This window comes from Scyliorhinus canicula, chromosome 4, assembly GCF_902713615.1.
Source record: "Scyliorhinus canicula chromosome 4, sScyCan1.1, whole genome shotgun sequence".
Lineage (NCBI taxonomy): Eukaryota > Metazoa > Chordata > Chondrichthyes > Carcharhiniformes > Scyliorhinidae > Scyliorhinus > Scyliorhinus canicula.
In genome coordinates, this window is record NC_052149.1 from 53,993,147 (window position 1) to 54,013,677 (window position 20,531).

General features: G+C 50.3%; 1 protein-coding gene across 7 annotated transcripts in view; it reads right to left on the reverse strand.

The window, feature by feature from the left end:
- The window catches only part of LOC119964595, a 405,789-nt gene that overhangs the window by 28,250 nt on the left and 357,008 nt on the right, over positions 1-20,531 (reverse strand). For 4 of the 7 annotated variants that reach the window (XM_038794276.1, XM_038794280.1, XM_038794281.1 and 1 more), the window contains 3 exons: positions 13,273-13,386; positions 11,685-11,801; positions 7,277-7,381 (listed from right to left, as the gene is read on the reverse strand). In XM_038794276.1, coding sequence (XP_038650204.1) covers positions 7,277-7,381; positions 11,685-11,801; positions 13,273-13,386 — 336 coding nt within the window. The remainder of the gene's footprint in view (positions 1-7,276; positions 7,382-11,684; positions 11,802-13,272; positions 13,387-20,531) is intronic. The other 3 variants (XM_038794278.1, XM_038794277.1, XM_038794279.1) reach the window with 3 other exon arrangements.

Genomic DNA, 20,531 nt, shown 5'->3' on the forward strand with positions numbered 1-20,531 from the left:
ACCGGGCCCGGTTCTCCTCCGAAAGCACGTCCGGGCACACAAAACTGATCCACTCATAGAAAGAGTGCTCCTACTCCATTCGAACCCCCAATACGCTTTCATCGAATACCCTGACGGCTGTCAGGACACTGTTTCCCTCCGGGACCTGGCGCCTGCAGGATCCAACTCCACCACCACTACCACCGAGATACCCCCCACGCTACACCCCATCCAACCCTCCGTGCCCTGCCCGTGCTCCGCGCCCCCGCGCCTATAGGTTTCCTGCGTTCCCCGTCGCCCGTCGCACCACTCGGGTACGAAGCTCAGACAAAATCACCCCCGGAGTCCACTATCGTACCCTCGCCGACCGCCCCCACCCAGCCACCCGAAGAGGCTGCAACCCCGGTGCTCCGCCGATCTCAAAGGACGACTCGGCCACTGGACCGGCTCAATTTGTAGATCCAGCATCCCCGCCGGACTTGATTTTTTTACAGGGGTGAATGTGGTGAATTATGGGCGCAATTCTCCGCACTCACGACGGTGCGGAGAATAGCGGGGGTTGTAAATTTTTACGGCCACGCTAGTCTGATGCCCTCCCGCTATTCTACCCCCCCACGCCCGACTCCCGGCACGAATCGCTGCCGCCGTTTTTTTACGGCGAGCAGCGATTCTCAGCTGGCCGATGGGCCGAAGTCCAAGCCCTTTACGGCCGTTTTTACGAATGGCAAACACACCTGGTCTGGCCGTTCGTAAAAACGGCCGTAAAGTTCGGATCTTGGCAACCATGGCACCGATTGGCACGGCAGTACCAGCGGGTCCGATTCCTGTGCACTCTTTGTCCTTCCGCCGCCCCGCTGTATCAATTCGCGGGGCGGCTGAGGGGCATCCCGGCCAGCGCATGTGCGGGTTTCGCGCAAATGCGCGATGACGTCATCCGCGCATGCGCGGGTTTGAGTCTTCCAATCCGTGCATGCGCGGCTGACGTCATGTGATGCATCAGCCGTCGCAAACTCTGGCAAGCGGGCTTAACGACATTCGTTAAGCCCGCGATGCCGGAGTTCACAGCCGCGGCATGCTAGCCCCGACCGGGGACCAGAATCGGTTCCCGGTCGGGGAGGGGGAGGCTGGCGTCAAACCCGCCCGTTTTTGACGCCAGCCTTATGATTTCTCCCTGTTTGGGAGAATCGCGCCCTATATACCTCGTAATTCACACTGTATTGTATTACATGTATTGTGTCCTTGTGGGCTCTGTATACGAGCCGTTACGCGGCTCTGCCCATAGGGGGAGATGAGGAGTTTGTACTGGGCTCCACCCATGGCTCCTCCCACTAACCGGAAGTATAAAGCACTGCAGTCATAAGCCTGCTCTCAGTTCATCTCGTCGCAGGCAGGCTCAGTTGTAATCTATTAAAACCACTGTTTACTTCCAATCACGTGTCTTGTGAATTGATGGTCTCATCACCTTAGGTAACGAAGGTGCGGAGGAAGGCACATATGTGGCCAAAATGTTGGAGACGTTGAAGGAGGAGGGGGCCTTTGACTGACTCCTGGAGGTCAATCGAGCACACATGGAGCTGAAGACTAGGCCGCAAGCGGGCGAGCCGCCAAGTACGATGGTGGTGAGATTGCATCGCTTTCTGGATAAAGAGACGATACCCCACCACTGCTGTACCCCACCCTCTTCAATACCCCCCCAAAATGGCCACCACCAGCCAGCAGGGCATCAAGCAGCCCACCAAGGGGGACGTGAACAGTAGCTCCTACAGGGGGGCGCCGGCAGGGGCCGCAGAGCGTACCGCGGGCATGGGCAACACCAGCCAACAGTAGCCTTGGCAGCAGGGACGGGCGCCATGGTCAGAGGCCCCCATGGTGCCGGGCACCGACACGGCCAGGGGTGTGGGAACGGGATATGTGGGGGCAGAGTCCGTAGTGCCAATGGGGATCACTGTGCAGCCCAGTAGACCTGATTGGGTACGGGGATACGCAATATGCTAACATGTCGGTCTTTCAGCCCCTGCAGACAATAGATATTAGAATTCAACCAGCGGTAACAAACGGGAGGAGGTCAGAATATTTTGGGCTCCATCGAGGTACTAGGCAGGGATGTCCCCTATCCCCCTTACTCTTTGCATTAGCGATTGAGCCGTTGGCGATGGCACTGAGGGGTTCAGGGGGGTGGAGAGGACTGACAAGGGGAGGGGAGGAACATCGGGTCTCGCTCTATGCGGATGATTTGTTGTTGTATGTGGCAGACCCGGAGGGGGGAATGCCGGAGGTAATGGGGATACTAGCGGAGTTCGGGGACTTTTCGGGGTATAAATTAAATCTGGGGAAAAGTGAGGTCTTTGTAATACACCCGGGAGACCAAGGGGAGGGAATTGGGAGGCTCCCCTTCAAAAGAGCAGTTAAAAGTTTTAGGTATTTGGGGGTGCAGGTGGCAAAGAACTGGGGGACCCTCCACAAGTTGAACTTTTCCAGACTGGTGGAACAGATGGAGGAGGAGTTTAAGAGGTGGGACATGGTGCCGCTGTCGCTGGCAGGGAGGGTGCAGTCAGTTAAAATGACGGTCCTCCCGAGGTTCCTGTTTTTGTTCCAGTGTCTGCCCATCTTCCTCCCCAGGGCCTTTTTCAAGAAGGTAACGAGTAGTATCATGGGGTATGTGTGGGCACATGGCACCCCGAGAGTTAGAAGGGTCTTTTTGGAGCGGAGTAGGGATAGTGGAGGGCTGGCGTTACCCAACCTTTCAGGATATTACTGGGCGGCAAATACATCGATGGTACGAAAGTGGATGATGGAAGGGGAGGGGGCAGCCTGGAAGCGCATGGAGAGGGCGTCCTGCGGCAACATAAGCTTAGGGGCACTGGTAACGGCACCATGGCCGCTCCCTCCCACGAGGTATACCACGAGCCCGGTGGTGGCGGCCACCCTCAAGATCTGGGGGCAGTGGAGGCGACACAGGGGGGAAGTGGGAGGTCTGATAGGGGCACCACTAAGAGGGAACCACAGATTTGCGCCGGGAAACACAGGAGGGGGATTCCAGAGCTGGCAGAGGGCGGGTATTAGACAACTGAGGGACTTGTTTATAGAGGGGAGGTTTGCGAGCCTGGGAGAGCTGGAGGAGAAATTTGGGCTCCCCCGGGGAACACGTTCAGGTACCTCCAAGTGAAGGCATTTGCCAGACGACAGGTAGAGGGGTTCCCCGCGCTCCCCGACAGGGGGGTGAGTGATAGGGTGCTATCAGGGGTCTGGGTCGGGGAGGGGAAGATCTCGGACATCTATAAGATTATGCAGGAGGTGGAGGAGGTACCAGTAGTGGAGCTGAAAGATAAGTGGGAGTTAGAGCTGGGGGAACAGATAGAGGACGGGACATGGGCAGACGCCCTGGAGAGGGTCAACTCGTCGTCGTCATGTGCGAGACTAAGTCTCATTCAATTTAAGGTACTGCATAGAGCCCACATGACGGGGACAAGGATGAGTCGGTTTTTCGGGGGTGAAGACAGGTGTATTAGATGTTCGGGAAGCCCTGCGAATCATGCACATATGTTTTGGGCATGTCCGGCACTGGAGGAGTTCTGGAAGGGGGTGGCAGGGACGGTGTCGAGAGTGGTGGGGTCCAGGGTCAAGCCAGGATGGGGACTTGCGATCTTCGGGGTTGGGGTGGAACCGGGGGTACAGGAGGCGAGGGAGGCTGGAATATTAGCCTTTGCGTCCTTGGTGGCTCGGAGGAGGATCTTGATTCAGTGGAGGGACGAAAGGCCTCCGAGTGTTAACACCTGGTTAAACGACATGGCAAACTTCATCCAATTGGAAAGGATCAAATTCGCCCTGAGAGGGTCGGTGCAGGGGTTTTTCAGGCGATGGCAACCCTTCCTAGACCTCTTGGATCAGAGATAGAAACTGAGGCCGTGACAGCAGCAACCCGGGAGGGGAGGGGAGGGCGGGAGGGAGGGGGGGGGGGGAGAGGGGGGGGGGGGGGAGGGGGGGACAAAGACGAAGGAAGTACGGTAGCGGTGGTGGCACGGGCAAGGCCTGCCCGAGGACGCTGCTAGAAATGATAAGTTGTTCTGACTGTCGGTTCGCCGGCGGGGGGGGGGGGGGGGGGGGGGGGGGGGGGACGCGCGAGTAGGGGGGGGGACTTTTCTCTTTTTTTTTTGTTAAGTAGGGGGGTTTGACTTTGTTTTGTTATAATTTAAATGTAAATGTAGGGGGGGTTAAAATGTTTGTATTTTGAAAAATTTCTTCAATAAAAATTATTTAAAAAAAAAAAGAATTCAACCAGCAATGGTGGCCTTCCTCCTGGTCGCCGCAGCCCTGGAGGATGCACTGCGGCTGTACGAGCTGGAGATGCTCAAGGAGGAGGAAGCTGCAGCAGCGGATCATGCCCCAGAAGAACAGGAGGCAGCCGCTGAGGATGGAAAGCCAGCCACCCGACAGGATGAAGAGGAGGAGGAGGTGCAAAGGAGGTGCCACAAGAGGCCTCTTGTGTACCCGGCAGCGCCTGTCATTTGAGGACCTGCTGGACATGGCATGCCTTCGAAGACTCGGCTGAGCAGGGGGACAGTGCGACATATCTGCCAGATCATGGCGCACTTGGCATTGTGGGGGAAAGAGGGAGGCCACCCTTTCCTGGTGGCTGTCAATGTAACGGGCGCCCTGATCTTCTAAGCCATGGAGTCCTTCCAGACGCGAGTGGGAACCTGTCCAAGATCTCACAGAGCTCATTGCAGAGGTGATCTGCATTGTCATAGAGGCCCTATATGCCCAGTCGGTACAATAAATCCATTTCAATGAGGATTGAGCCCACCAGGATGCCAGGGCAGCGGGGTTCGCCACCATCACCGAGATGCCTCGGGTCCAGCGAGTGATCGACGGGATGCATGTCCACCTACGAGGACCTGCATATGAGAGGCCGCTGTATACAAACTGAAAGGGGTTCCATTCAATGAACGTGCAGCTGGTGTGTGACCATCAGATGCGCATTAAGCATGTCTGCACCTGATACCCGGGAAGTGTGCACGACGCCATCGTCCTGGCACACTCGACAATTCCCGGCCTCTTTGAGGCACACCCCTGGCTGAGGTGGATGGCTCCTGGGCGCAGGGGTTATCTGCTGCGGCCATGGCTGATGCTGCCTCTCCGGAGACCACAGCTGACGCAGAGACTCGTTACAATGTAGCCCATATAGCGACTTGGGGCATGATCGTACAGCCGCAGTGCTTCGGCATGCTGAAGATGCGGTTCAGGTGCTGAAGATGCGGTTCAGGTGCCGAACCGCTCTGGAGGGGTCCTCCAGTATGGCGCTGTGCTGCAGGAGGAGGATGAACGTCAGCCCATGTCCAGCGAGGAGGGTGTCGGGGAGGGCGAGGATGGGGCCCGAGTGCGCACAGGAGGTGCAAAACGTGTGCGCCAGGGGACAATGCGCATGGGACGCTCTGATCGCCTCTAGGTTCATCGACTGGGGGGGCGGGGAGACTGGCCAGGGACATGGACACTCATCCCACCCTCCCCTGCCTGTAACCCTCTCCATGATACATACCTGCCACACTATGGGGTGTGGGGTCTGGGTTGGCAGTAATAACAGGTCTGGTCCATGGGATGGAGGAAATGACAATCTGCTCTGCAATGAGCTCTGGTGCGCCGCATAGTTTGACAACGGTAGCAATTTCTAACCCCCGCTTGGGTGATTCCTGCATGTAAGCTGGCCATTCCATCACATGGTCCCATCGGATCCCCTGGGCGGCGGAGGTGGGGGGATGGGGCGAGAGGAGAGGCTGTGGGATATGGGAGCAATGAACGCTGGCTGAACTGTGGTCTCCAAGCAAAACCCACCCTCAACGTTGACCATTCCGCCCCTACCCTCTATGGCCAGCCCAGATCAGCCCACCCCTCACACCTTCTGAGAGAGCACCGAGGCAGATTGTAACATTGTGCCCAGGTGTTTAATGTGAAAACATATATACAGATATTTACCCTAGCCCCTATCACTATACTGTGCCCTAGACCCATTCCAACTTAACTGGTTTACTTTTCTGGCCTTACTGGCCCTAACGCTATGTCGACGTGGATTCCCAGACGGTACATCAGGGTGGAGGCGACCTGCTTTAAATCCCGACCTGTGACCTGGGTCCCCTGGTGGGAGTCTTCTGAGGCAACTGGGCCTGATGGGCCCGTATGCTGCTCGAGTGTCCCAGGTGGCGTGGTGCCGCCCTGTTCTTCCCACTGCCCACCAGATGCACCAGGGATAGGGGGAGGGGGGAAGAGTCTGCGGTGCTGGGGTGTTCCAGCTCCTCCCCTGTGGGAGTCTCCAGCATGGGTCCCATCACCTCTTCCTCCGTCGGGGTGCCCGATGACCCCCAGGCTACTCCATGGGACGGGGATGCGAGTGGAGCTATCTCCGCCACCTGCCCAAAGCCCAGGACAGGGCTGATGTCTTCCAGGCATCCATGTGCCACATCCAACCGGACATTGCAGTGACGCTCATGAGTGAGGCCCGCTCTCATTTCGGCCAGGGTTTGCATGCTCACATCCATGGACAACAAGGAGTGGACTACCTATGCCTGGGACTGCACCACTGGTCAACGCTTGTGGAGACTAGAAAGAATCGGTACTCAGTTGAGGCCTTGCCAATGTAGCCTGTGACTTCCAGACGGCGCTGAATATTTAATATATGGCATATTTAATAGAGTCATTATCTGGATCACGCCCAGTGATGGCGTGAACCAGATCCCGCTGGGCGCAGCGAGTTGGGTGACTTGAAATTGGCTTGGCGCCCAGCCCAATTTGGCCCCACTCGATTCATCCGCATTGCTTGAATTACACACCCACTTTCTTAAAGTTATTCATATACCAGACATAGGGTGGAATATTACGGCTCCGTATGGCAGCGGCAGTGCTGGAAAATGCTGCAAGCTGTTCAAAGATCCATTGACTTCAGTGGGACTGGAATATTGCGGCAGTGGGAGAGGTGCAAAATTTCACCCATAGAATCCAGGAGAAAGGGAAAATAATTCTAAATTGTCCTGATGTTTGCCAAGAAGGAACAAGCGCAATCATTCAGAGATGCCAGAAGAGGGGAAGGGTAAGAAGATAAGTCCTTCATCTATTGACATATTTTATTGTATCCTTAGCACTTTAGTTGACTTCTAACCAGTAAAATAGGAATTAAAACTGGTTCCAAAATCATTCACCTTCTTTGGAAATAAACTTTAGCACAATGCTTATTGGAAACTCAATGATGAAACATCACTTGTGATGATGGGCAATTAATTATTTCAGTAATTCTAATAAAAACAAGTACCTGTAACATCAGATTGACATGCAGCATTATTACTAGCCATCCCTGAGTTGGTACCCCTGCATTGTTCTGATAATGTAGTCAGATTTTGTTGATTAGATTTTTCATCTGAATACAAAAGATATTAAGTTTTAAGAAACAAATGAATCTGAATCTTTGGTCTGCTTTTATTAAGAACTAAAATCAACTTTCCTTGTATATAACAATGATAGCCATGATGTGGAGATGCCGGCGTTGGACTGGGGTGAGCACAGTAAGAAGTCTTACAACACCAGGTTAAAGTCCAACAGGTTTGTTTCAAACACGAGCTTTCGGAGCACGGCTCCTTCACCTGAAGAAGGAGCCGTGCTCCGAAAGCTCGTGTTTGAAACAAACCTGTTGGACTTTAACCTGGTGTTGTAAGACTTCTTACTATAACAATGATGGTCTTCATATTATGAAACGGCAGACATGTACACTTACAGATATTCAAGTAAAATTCCTTCCTCTAATATAAATAGTTCCACAGTACAGTCACATCATCTTGGGGGTGATGCACAATGAAATTATTTGAAGGGCATGCACAAACATCAGGCCTGAACAAATGTCAGTTGGAAGAATTAATAAATAACTGCATCAACACCCAGGTATCTTAAGAATCCAGAGAAGACTGAATAGTGCTGCTGTTTTCCTGCACCTGCCAAGTGACCAGTTTACATCCTGGAGTAACAACTGCTCAATGAATTGTAGGTTGTGGAATTCCTGACCCCTCTGTTACATGCTGGAAGAACTGCACTACCAGCGTGCTGCTCAGCATTCATGCAGATTTTTGGACCATGCATCAAAATTTTACCTAATACTAAAAGCATTAAGCACTTTGTATGTACTTATCTTTTCACTCCCTTACTAATTTCCTTTTATTCCAATTCTTGTTTTCAAACGTAACTTAATTTTAACTGAATTTTTCTTTAACTATTAAACTCTGTTTTAGATATCCAAATGTCTGTTACCTTTCAGTTTAAAATGCAATCTAACTTTAATCTCCTGTTTTATTGTTTTCAACATACATTTTGACAATGAAAAATTATTTTTTCTTGATTGAAAATTGGCTTGGATATCCTGAAGATTGACAGGTATTTCAAATAAGCCAGAGGGTGTCTTGACAAATAAACGCATTGGATAGAATTTCCTGGACCCGCCACAAGTGGGTTTGTGGAGGGCATATGCAGACAATTCGGAATGAGGCCGACTCAATTAAAAAAATTAATTTTACTAATTAATTAATAATGTGGGCGCCGTTGGCTAGACCAGCATTTTTATTGTCCATCCTTAGTTGCCTTTCAGAAGGTGGTGGTGTGATGCCTTCTTTAACCCCTGCGGTTCCTGGAGTGTAGGTATATCCACAGTGCTGTTAGGAATAGATAGGAGTGGAGTTCCAGGATTTTGACCCGGCGACAGTGAATGAATGGCGATATAGTTCCAAGTCAGGGTGGCGAATGGTTTGGGGGGGGGGGGGGGGGGGGGGGGGAACTTCCAGGCAGTGCTATTCCCAGTTATCTGTTGCTCATCTTTCTAGATGGTAGTGGCTGTGGATCTGGAAGGTTCTGCCTAAGGAACCTTGTTAAGTTCCTGCAGTGCATCTTGTAGATGGTACACATGGCTGTCACTGATCGTCTGTGGTGGAGGGTGTGAATGTTTGTAGCAGGGGTAGCAATAAAGTGGGTTTCCTGAGTGTTGCTGGAGCTTCACTCATTCAGGCAAGTGGAGAGTATTCCATTATGCCTTGTAGTTGATGGACAGGTTTTTGGGAGTTAGGAAGTGAGTTATTTGCCACATGAATCCTAGCCTTTGACCTGCTCTGATAGCCATGGAGCCTGATTCTCCATTTTGCTGGCAGCCCAGGGGGCTGCCCCACAATGGGAAACCCCATTGACCGGCCGGCGTAACGGGGCATCCTGCTGGCGGGGTGAAATAGAAACATGGCGTGGCGGGGCGGAGAATCCAGCCCATGGTGTTTATATGTCCTTTAGGACCCAGCCAGTTCAGTCTGTGATTATACTACCTGTCAGGGGCCTCACGGTAGCATGGTGGTTAGCATCAATGCTTCACAGCTCCAGGGTCCCAGGTTCGATTCCCGGCTGGGTCACTGTCTGTGTGGAGTCTGCACGTCCTCCCCGTGTGTGCGTGGGTTTCCTCCGGGTGCTCCGGTTTCCTCCCACAGTCCAAAGATGTGCGGGTTAGGTGGATTGGCCATGCTAAATTGCCCGTAGTGTAAAGGTTAATGGGGGGATTGTTGGTTAGGGGTATGTGGGTTTAAGTGGGTGATCATTGCTCGGCACAACATCGAGGGCCGAAGGGCCTGTTCTGTGCTGTACTGTTCTATGTACCGGGCCACTCTTCGTGATGGACATTGAAGGCCCTCATCCAGAGTACATTCTGCGCCCTTGCCACCCTCTGGGCTTTCTGCACATGGTGTTCAATATGGAGAAGTACTGATTCATCAGCTGACAGGAGACATCTAATGGTAATCAGCAGAAGGTTTCCTTGCCCATGTTTGACCTGGTGCTATGAGACTTTATGGAGTCCAGAGTCGATGATCAGGACTCCCAGAGCATCTTCCCCCAACTTTGTACCACTGTGCCTCCCGCTACCTCTGCTGGGTCTGTTCAGGATGTAACCAGGAATGGTGATGGTGGTATCTGGAACATTATCTGTAAGGTATGAATCTATGAGTATGACTACATCAGGCTTTTGCTTGACTGGTCCATGAGACGCCTCTCCCAATTTTGGCACAAGCCTCCAGATGTTAGAAAGGAGGACTTTGTAGGGTCGATAGGGCTGGGCTTGCCTTTGTCGTTTCTGATGCATAGGTCAATGCCGAGTAGTGCGTCAAGTTTCATTCTTGTTTCCTTGCAGCAGTTGAATACAACTGAGTGGCTCGCTAAGCCAGATCAGAGGGCATTTTAGAAATCAACCACATACTATGGGTTCTGGAGTCACATGTAAAACCAGACCAGGTAAGGACAGCAGGTTTCCTTCCCTGAAGGCCATTAATGAACCCAGTTAGTTTTTACAATATTGACAATGGGATTGGTTATCATTAGACTTTTAATTTCAGATGTTTATTGAGTTTAAATTTCACCATCTGCTGTGATGGGATTCGAACCCGGGTCCCGAGGGCATTACCTGGGTCTCTGGATTACTAGTTCCCCATAGCAATTCCTGGGAATTGATGGAAGGTTGGCATTTGCATGTCGTGAATACTCATTAAATATGCAAGTTACCAGCAATCATGTTCTTCTTCCCCAATTACGTGCCTCGTCAGCGGGAAATTAGATGGGACTGGATCACAACTAAATATGTGTGGCATACGTGTCCATCTTCACTTCGCTTATGACTTTAAGGTGCATGAAACGTTAAGTGGACCAATTAATGGTGCATAGCATGGCCGGCCTCACTGGGCTGAGCACCAGGAAGCCTATGGCAGTTCCCGCTTGCTGCAACACTTAGAAATCTTTCCAGAGAATTGCGCCAACTGTGTGCTTTGAATCGTAGGCAGGGCTGCACTCTACCAACAGAAACTACCATGCGGACTGGAGTTTGTGAGTGGTGGAGTGTTGACAGAGCAATGAAGATGTAGGGAACAGGAAGAGGGTTGGTCGTTGGGTTAGAGAAAGATGGCAGGCAGAGGTTAAATGGGGTGGAGGAGCTGGAGAGTCACATGGAAGGGGTGAACACAGGCACAGCAGGAGGGTGTGTGGGTTTCCTTTGGCACAAGAGGGACGGGATACATGCAGATTCTAGAATAGGAAATGTGGCGAGAGTTGGGGACATTAGTGTAGAACAAGAAGGAAGGGTTGCATGCACACTCATGACTGGGAGGGTGGTTAGGGCTTGCACAAGAGGGAAGGGTTATGAGACTCATTATGTCGGGGAAGGAAATTTTGTCAACATCAATCCTGAAGGATTAGCGGGGCTGAATGACAGACAGTGTAATCCCAGGATTGAGGCCAAAACATCGTGTTGAGAGATTAGAGACAGTCCTGGAATTCAGTGGACCTCATTGGTGGGTTGAGAGATTAAATCAGATGACTACAGAAATACAGCAGTTTCAGTTGTATTCCAGTGAAGTTCACTTTTGGTACGTTCCACATCAATAGCCTTTGGGAGGAATGTTGGTCCCATTAACTCTTGGTTATTTTCACCTCAACAAATCATTGCGTTGTCAAATTTTCACTCAATCCTACATCTTCCTACTATCTCAATTGGACTAGTAAAGTTGTTTCTAAATTGTTTCAGTATCACCTTGTGTCAAAGCAACTGATTTTGATGCAGACTATAAATTTTGACAATTAAATATAACTTAGGATACTAAAGGAATATTTTCAGCAGAAACTGATAATTCAATGCTTTCTTATAAGCAAGTCAGTACCTGGATAATCAGGGTGACATGGAGTAGGATCTTTGTTGGTCAATGAACATACACTTCTATCTTTTGAGAGAGTAGATATTCCATGGCAACTTCCTATCGGAGAACTCAATTTATTATCTGAAATAATTATATGTTTAAGAAACATAGTATGAGTGTTCTGTATGCTTCAAGAAGATGTAGTCTGAATTTTGCATTTCAGTTAAGTGAAAGGCAAAAATTGATTTTTAAATCCCAAGCAGTTTTCATTAAATTTAGTATGCTCACCTCCCACCTGTTCTACATGCTGTGAAACCAACATTATTTTGAGGCCCCATCTCAATGGCATTCAATGGTGAGCTTGCACTTATCAAACCAGAACTCTGACACAGCTCCAAGTTACAGAGCTGGCAGACAGTCAGAGTTCAGTGAAATCTGGGGAGGAGATAATCTTAAAGGCAGCTATGCACAGACTCGATTATTTGTGTGAAGTCCAGCAAAGCATTCTAGCTCTTTTGGCCCCACAAAAAGAAACACTAAACATTTCTTTGGGCCATATTTTGAATGGCCTGCAGGCATTCCCTTTAAGACCGTTGACAATGTTCATGCCACTACAAGTAGGTGCAAAGTATGCAAGACCCTATGTCACTGGACTCTAATTTGTCTAAAAACAGACGGGCTCTGTCTCATCTTCCCAAGTCCCGATCTAGGATAGTATTGGTTTGCCTCTGCACCACCAACTCTTTTGTAATTTAACCTCTCCTACTTCCACCTTATCGTCAAACTTCCCTTTTATTATTTTTCAAACCGCCCCCAACCCCGTATTTGCTTAAAACCTACTTTATTTCTAACTTTTCTGATGGAAATTCATCAGTTTAAAATGTTAACTCTGTTTCTCTCTCCACAGATTCTACCTGATTCTGATTATTTCCTGAATGTTCTGCTTTTGTTACACCGATAGAATCACTACATGCAGAAGGATGCCATTCGGCCCATTGAGTCTGCACTGACACCCCCCCAAAAGAACACCCTGCTCAGGCCAACAACCCATCCTATCCCTGTAACCCAATAAGCCCACCTAACCTATTGAACACAAAGGGGTAATTTATCATGGCCAATCCACCTAACCTGCACGTCTTTGGACTGTGGATTGTGGGAGGAAACCGGAGCACCCAGAGGAAACCCAAGCAGACACGGGGAGAACGTACAAACTCCACAGACAGTGACCCAAGGTCGGAATTGAACCCTGCTTCCTGGCGCTGTGTTGCAGCAGTGCCAACAACTGGATGAAAATTGGCAATTAAATATAACTTGTGATAGTAAGGGCAGCACGGTGGGGCAGTGGGTTAGCCCTGCAGCCTCACGGCGCCGAGGTCCCAGGTTCGATCCTGGCTCTGGGTCACTGTCTGTGTGGAGTTTGCACATTCTCTCCGTGTTTGCGTGGGTTTTGCCCCCACAACCCAAAGATGTGTAGGCTAGGTGAATGGCCACGCTAAATTGCCCCTTAATTGGAAAAATGAATTGGGTACACTAAATTTATAAAAAGAAAAAAAAGTGATAATAGATAAATATTATTGTTAAGAACTTTAAATTATTAGTTTTTGATGAATACCTGGGCAATTGGACTGTGATGGTACATTGTCTACCAATGAGCTTACACTTCCGGCAGGTTTCTGGAGAGTATTCCTACTTTGGCAACTTCCTACTGGAAAATTAAATCTATCATCTGAATACAGAAGAATTATAGTTTTAATAAACATACATAATTCGATTGCACTCTTGGTCAGTTTTTCTCTTTTTTTCTATTCACTCATTCGTTGTGAGCATTGCATACAAGCTTCATTCTTAATTGTCATTGAGAAGGAGGTGGTGAGCTGTCTACTTGATTACAAATGTGAATAGCTTGCTCATTCACTTCAAAGAGTCAGTCACATTGCTGGAATCAAATATCAGCCAGGCCACGTAAGATCGGCAAATTTCTTTCTGATAGGAATTTATAACAATCCAATAGTTTCATTATCATCACTGCTACAGGAATCCACTTTTAATTTCAGATTTGCTTAATTAACTGAATTTTAAATTCCCCAGTCGCCATGTTGGAATTTAAACTCATATATGCAGATCATTAGTTAGGCATCGGAATTACTGGCTCAGTCATATAACCATTATACTTAGAAATATCTATGTGATATACTGTTCACTCTTGGATGTGTGCCACACATATGTGCCACACCAGTGCTATAGAATGACATCTCTAACAGAAGAGAATCTAATCGTTTTTCCTTGACATTCAACATTGCCAATCCCCCATCACCGACATCATGGGGGTTACCCATCTCCAAAGTCTTAACGGATAAGCCATTCAAATACTGTGACTACAAGAGCAATTAGAAGTTGGGATTCAGCAGCGAGTAACTCATCTGACTCATTTACTATTTACAAGACAATAGTATGATGAATCCCTCTACTTACCTGGATGAGTGTTACTCTATGATAATAATCTTTATTGTCACAAGTAGGTTTACATTAACACTGCAGTGAAGTTACTGTGAAAAGCCTCTAGTCACCACATTCCGCCACCTGTTCAGGTACACAGAGGGAGAATTCAGAAAATTCAAGTAACCTAACCGCATGTCTTTTGGGACTTGTGGGAGGATACCGGAGCACCAAGAAGAAACCCACGCAAACACAGGGAGAACGCACAGACTCCACACAGACAGTGACCCAAGCCGGAATCACACCTGGGACACTGGAGCTGTGAAGCAACAGTGCTAACTACTGTCCTACTGTGCAGACAACAAAAGAACAAAAGCTTGACATTCTCCAAGACAAAACAGCCCACATGATTGGCACCTCATCTACCAGCTTAAACATTTTCCCCCTCCACCATTGGTGCAGTGGCAGCAGTATTATCATCTCCAAATGTACAGCACTATCAACAGTATCAACAGTACATACCAAACCCCTGACCTCTACCAACCAGAAGAACAAGGGCACCAGATGCCTGGTAAGAAGTTATTGTCCATTCCTAGTTGACCTTGAGCAGATGGTGCTATCTGCTTGAACTATTACTGTCCATGTGGTGTGGATATCGACAGTATCAGGAAGTTGAATGAGAACTTGGAGATGGTAGTATTTCCAGACATCTGATGCCCTTGTTCTTCTTGTTGGTAGAACCCTAGAGAGAAGTGCCAGGGTGTTGCACAGGCATGACCCTCTTTCCCCGGGACTGTATTTACCTGTGCACCTTTGGTAGGTTCTGCTTGCCAGGTGCACTTCGTGGAGGACCTTTTGTGATTCATGTTGGCATGTAATGGACAGTCTAATGTGGAGGACTATCAGCATAAAACTTGCTCTGCATTAGTAATTAAGTCGGGATCCCCGTTACGTCACTGGTGGGGGCTGGGACAATTGAGTGGGGAAATCCAACCAGCGTAAAAGACACATTTTGGGATTCCAGATTGATTCTCTGCACCCTCCGCCATCCAAGCCCTCCTCCCCAAACAAGCCTCTGATTGCTCATGTAGCTACAGTATTTATATGGCTGGTCCAATTAAAATTTGTAGAGTGGTAGCAACCATGATGTTAATAGTGGTAGATTTGGTGATGTTGGATGTCCAGAAAAAATGATTAAATTCTCTGTTGTTAGAGATGGTCATTGTTTGGCACTGATGGGACACAAATGTTAATTGTCATTTTTCAGTTGTTCGGGTCTTGTTAAATGAAGCATGGGTGGAAATGGTACTGAATACTGTGTATTCATCAGAGATCTTACGTTTTACGTTGGAGGGAATACATTGATGAAACAGCTGAAGATGGTTCTATCTAGGACACTACCCTGGAAACTGAGATTGTGATATCTGGGGCTGAGACGACTGGCCTTCAAATGCCACACCATTTTTCTGTTTCAGGTAGGTCTCCAATCAATGGAGATTCTCATCAAGGCAAGGCACACTCACCTCTTGAATTCAGCTTTTTAGTCCATGTTTGAACCAAAGCTAGTCTGATATTGACCCTGGCTGAACCCAAACCGAGCACCCTTGAGCAGGTTATTACTGAGTAGTTCTGTTGATAGCACTGCCAATGAAACATTCTATCACTTTACTTATGATTGTGAGTAGGCTCATGGGACCGGAAAAGGCTGGTTTGGATTTTTCCTGCTTTTTTGTGTAAAGGACATAGCTAATTTTTCATATTGTCGGGTAGATGCCAGTGTTGTACCAGTTTGGTGAATGGGGCACAGCTAGTTCTTGAGCATGTCTTCAGTATTACAGCTGAGATGGTGTCAGAGCCCATGGTCTTTGCCGTATCCAATTCCTTCAGCTGCTTCCTGATACAACATGGACTGAATCAAATTGTCTGAAAATTGAAACTGTAATGGTAGGGCCTGCAGGAGGAAACCAAGGTGGATCTTCCACTCTGCACTTTTGGCTGAAGATGGTTGTAAATACTTGAACTTTGTCTTTATCATTTAGGATAAGAATGTTTTTGAAGCCTCCTCCTCCGGTTAGTTGATTAATTATCTACCACCATTCATTTTTTTGTTTTTAAAATAATTTTTATTCAAATTTTCACATTTTCACAAAAAAGAAAACAATAACAGAAAATTCTAAGAACAAAAAAAAACAGAACCCCCCCCGCCGTAAATACAAAAGAGAAACAATAAATTAACGCCCGTCATTGGCAAAAAACAGATATTCAACCCAAAACAAAAACAAAGAGACAACCCCCCTCCCCCGGGTTGCTGCTGCTACTGACCTTTTGTTTTTACCGTTCTGCCAGGAGATCTAGGAATGGTTGCCATCTCCTGAAAAAACCCTGCGCTGATCCCCTTAGGGCACATTTCACCCTCTCCAATTTAATAAACCCCGCCATATCATTGACCCAGGCCTCCACGCTTGGGGGCCTCGCATCCTTCCACTGAAGAAGAATCCTCCGCCGGGCTACTAGGGACGCAAAGGCCAGAACACCAGCCTCTTTTGCCTCCTGCACTCCCGGCTCCACTGCAACCCCAAATATTGCGAGTCCCCAGCCTGGATTGACCCTGGATCCTACCACCCTCGATACCGTCCTTGCTACACCCTTCCAAAATTCCCCCAGCGCTGGGCATGGCCAGAACATGTGGACATGGTTTGCTGGGCTCCCTGAGCACCTAATACACCTGTCCTCGGTCCCAAAAAACCAGCTCATCCTTGTCCCGGTCATATGAGCCCTATGCAGTATCTTAAACTGTATGAGGCTAAGCCTCGCACACGAAGAGGAGTTCACCCTTTCTAGGGCATCCGCCCACGTCCCCTCCTCAATCTCCTCACCCAGCTCCTCCTCCCATTTATCTTTCAGCTCCTCCACCGAGGCCCTGTCTACCTCCTGCATCACCTGGTACACTTCCAAGATCCTCCCCTCTCCAACCCATACCCCTGAGAGCACCCTGTCCTGGACCCCACGCGGCGGCAGCAGGGGAAACCCCGCCACCTGCCGCCTGACAAACACCCTTACTTGCATGTACCTAAAGGGTTCATCTCTGCACCGGCCATCGGGGACCGTTACACCAACCGGCGCGGAGGAATAGAGTGCCCCGCGGCACAAGCCTGCCCGCGGATTGGTGGGCCCCGATCGTGGTCCAGGCCAGCGTGGGGGCACCCCCTGGGGTCAGATCCCCCTGCGCCCCCCCCCCCCCTTTACGCCGGCGGGATCCGCCAAATACGGGCGGCCACACGGCCCATCGCGGGCCGGAGAATTGCCGGGGGGGCCGCTGCCAGTGCCACCGACTAGCGTGGCGAGATTCCCACCCCCGCCAAAACCCCGGTGCCGGAGAATTTGGCAGCCGGCGGGGGCGGCATTCACGCCCCCCCCCCCGGCTATTCTCTGACCCGGCAGGGGGTCAGAGAATCCCACCCCACAGATCTGATCCATTGGTTGTGGGGGTCATATAACACTTATGTTCCAGTCATTAGGTCCAGGGCAATACAAGGCTCTGGCCCAAGCTGAGTTGGATGTGCAGAGTCGGGAGATTTCCCGGTTTGGCAAATTTCACCTTTAAAAATGTCCACCTCGGACTCCCGGTGGCGGCAATGGAGTGAGTGGTCGTATATTTAGCAGCTCCTGCATGAGTTGTTTTTTTGGTCCTTTCCCCGTTTGCTGGGCAGACGTTTTGGTGGAAAAAGGTGCAGAGGTGATTGAGGAAAGTTAAACTCCAGTGGTGGTGCTGGTGGAAGGACCCACGGACCAGACGTGGGTCGAGAAGAAGGGAACTGCAAGAAATTCTTTGCGCATCATGGGTGAAGATGTCGGAGGGTAAAGGGTCAGCCCTGCCTGCCCAGTGGTCAACGAAACAGCTGGTGGACTTCTTAAATGAGAAGTTCAGCTAGCAGAGGAGGGAAGCCGAGGAGGACCTGGCCAAGGTGGTGCACCATTAAAAGCAGGGATTGATTAGGTGGAGCAGAGGCTGGTGTCCCAGGGTCAGGCCGTTCGGAAAGTGGATGAGGTACTGGGGGACCATGAGGAGCAGCTTACCTCGTTAGTGGCCGAGATTGGAATGATGCGGGAGAACCAGAAGCGGCCAAAGGAAGTGGAGGATCTGGAGAACCGCTCCCGGAGATAAAACTTAAGAATCGTGGGGATGCCAGAGGGCATCGAGGGAGCTGAGGTGCTGGAGCAGTTGCTGCGGAAGGGGGCCTTCAACCGGCCCCTGGAGGTCGGCCGGGCGCATAGGCCGCTGATGAGGAAGCCGCAGGCGAATGAGCCACTGAGGGCAATGGTGGTGTGGCTCCAGCGATTCTTCAACAAGGGGAAGATATTGCAGTGGGCTAGGCAGATGAGGAGGTGCACCTGGGAGGTAATGAGGTCCGAGTGTACCAGGACCTGGGTGCAGAATTGATGAACAGGAGAGCCAGGTTTAATCGAGTGAAAGCTGTCCTCTTTAAGAAGGGGGTGAAGTTTGGGATGCTGTACCCGGCTCGCCTCTGGGTGACTCACAATGGCCGAGAATATTACTTTGGGACACCAGAGGAGGCACGGAGTATTTAAGAGATGGTGGACTGGCAGGAGAAGGAGGACACTGAACTGTGGAGGAGGTGTGAGAAGATGTTGGTTCTCTATACCTTTTGCGTTTTTATTGCCTTTTGTTTGTTGGTTATGGGATAACCTCTCTTCTTTGAGAGGTCTTGTTGGATTCTGTGGTGGGATGTTTGAGGAATGTGGAAGGTGAGTGCACCTTTTTCATATTTGATTGTTGTTTGTGCTATGGAGTTTTGCGAGCGGGCAGGAAGGGGAATCAGTGGGGGGGGGGGGGGAGTAGGAGGTTTAGGCGCCATGACTGGGGTGCTGCCAGGCAAGCTGGGTGGGATAGTTAACGGAAGCGCATTGGGGGGGGAGGGGGGGTGACCAGGTGGTTAGTGTAGCAGAGGGGAATGGGATTATTGTTTTGTTGAGGGGTGTGGGGGGGGGGGGGGGGGGGAGTGCTGCTGACAAAGGTGTGCCTGCTGTGGTGCAGCAAGAAAGGAGGTGGTGACGGTGGACATCCGAGGCTGGGCCTGGAGGGTCATGTGACACGGGCTGGCCCAAGAAGGGATATGAATGATCAGCAGGAGGAGAGGGCGGGGTGCTCCCCAGCCAGGTTGGTCACATGGAACGTCACAGGGTTGAATGGGCTAGCCAAGCGGTTGCGGTGTTCGCGAACATGAGGAGCTTGAAGGCGGACGTGGCCTTTTTGCATGAAACGCACTTGAAGGTCGGGGACCAGACTAGGATAAGGAGAGGGTGGGTAGGGCAAGTATTTTATTTGGGATTAGATATGAAGACGCGGGGGGGGGGGGGGCACTGATAAAAAGCAGGCGGCGGTCGAGGTGGGAAATACTGTGACAGACTCGGGAGGAAGATTTGTGATGGTGAGTGGGAAGCTGGAGGGGATGCCAAGTGATCTTGGTGAATGTTTATGCCCCAAACTGGGATGATTTGCAGTTCTTGAGGCGGTGCTAGGGAAGATCCTGGACCGGTTGATCATGGAAGAGAACTTTAACACAGTTATTGAACCAAGTTTGGACCGGTCGAGCCCAAGGTTGAGGAAGGTGTTGGCAGTGTTAAAGGAGCTGAAGGGCTTCATGGAGCGCATGGGGGTGGACCAGTGGAGGTTTAGGAAGCCAAGGTCAAAGGAGTTCTTGTACCTCACCTATATGCACAGGGTGCACTTATGGATTGATTATTTTGTGGTGGACAAGACGCTGCTGGCGGGGGGTGTCGACTCGGGGTACTCAGCAACTGTGGTTTCAGACCACTGGGTGGATTTGCAAATAGATTGGGGGGGCAGCGCCTGCAGTGGAGGCTGGATGTGGAGCTTTTAGCTGGTGAGATGTGCTTGTAGTGTGGGTCGCCATCTGGGGCTATATGGAACTGAATGATTCAGATGAGGGTTTGGCTGCCACGCTACAGGAAGTGATCAAGGCAGTGGTCAGGGGGAGGGGGGAATCCTATCGATCCGGGCACAGAGGGAAAAGGTGGAATAAGCAGAGATGGGAGGCTGGTGGACGAGATTCTGCGGGTGGATAGGAGGTATTCGGAGGCCCTGGAGGTGGGATTGTTGAAGGGGAGGTAGAATCTCCAGATGGAATTTGGTTGGTGTCCACGGGAAGGCAGTTGGCCAGTTGCGGAGGGCCAGAGGGGCAGTGTACACTACGGGGAGAAGGCAAGTAGGATGCTGGTCCACCAAATTAGGAAACAGGAGGCGGTGAGGAAGATTGGGAGAGGGACGGGAGGGGAAGAGTTGTACTGGGCCCAATGGGGTTTTTGATGAGTTTTATAAGAGGATCTATGAATCGGAGTCCGGGGGGTGGGGGGGATGCGGCAATTCCTAGGCAAGTTGCAGTTCCCCAAGGT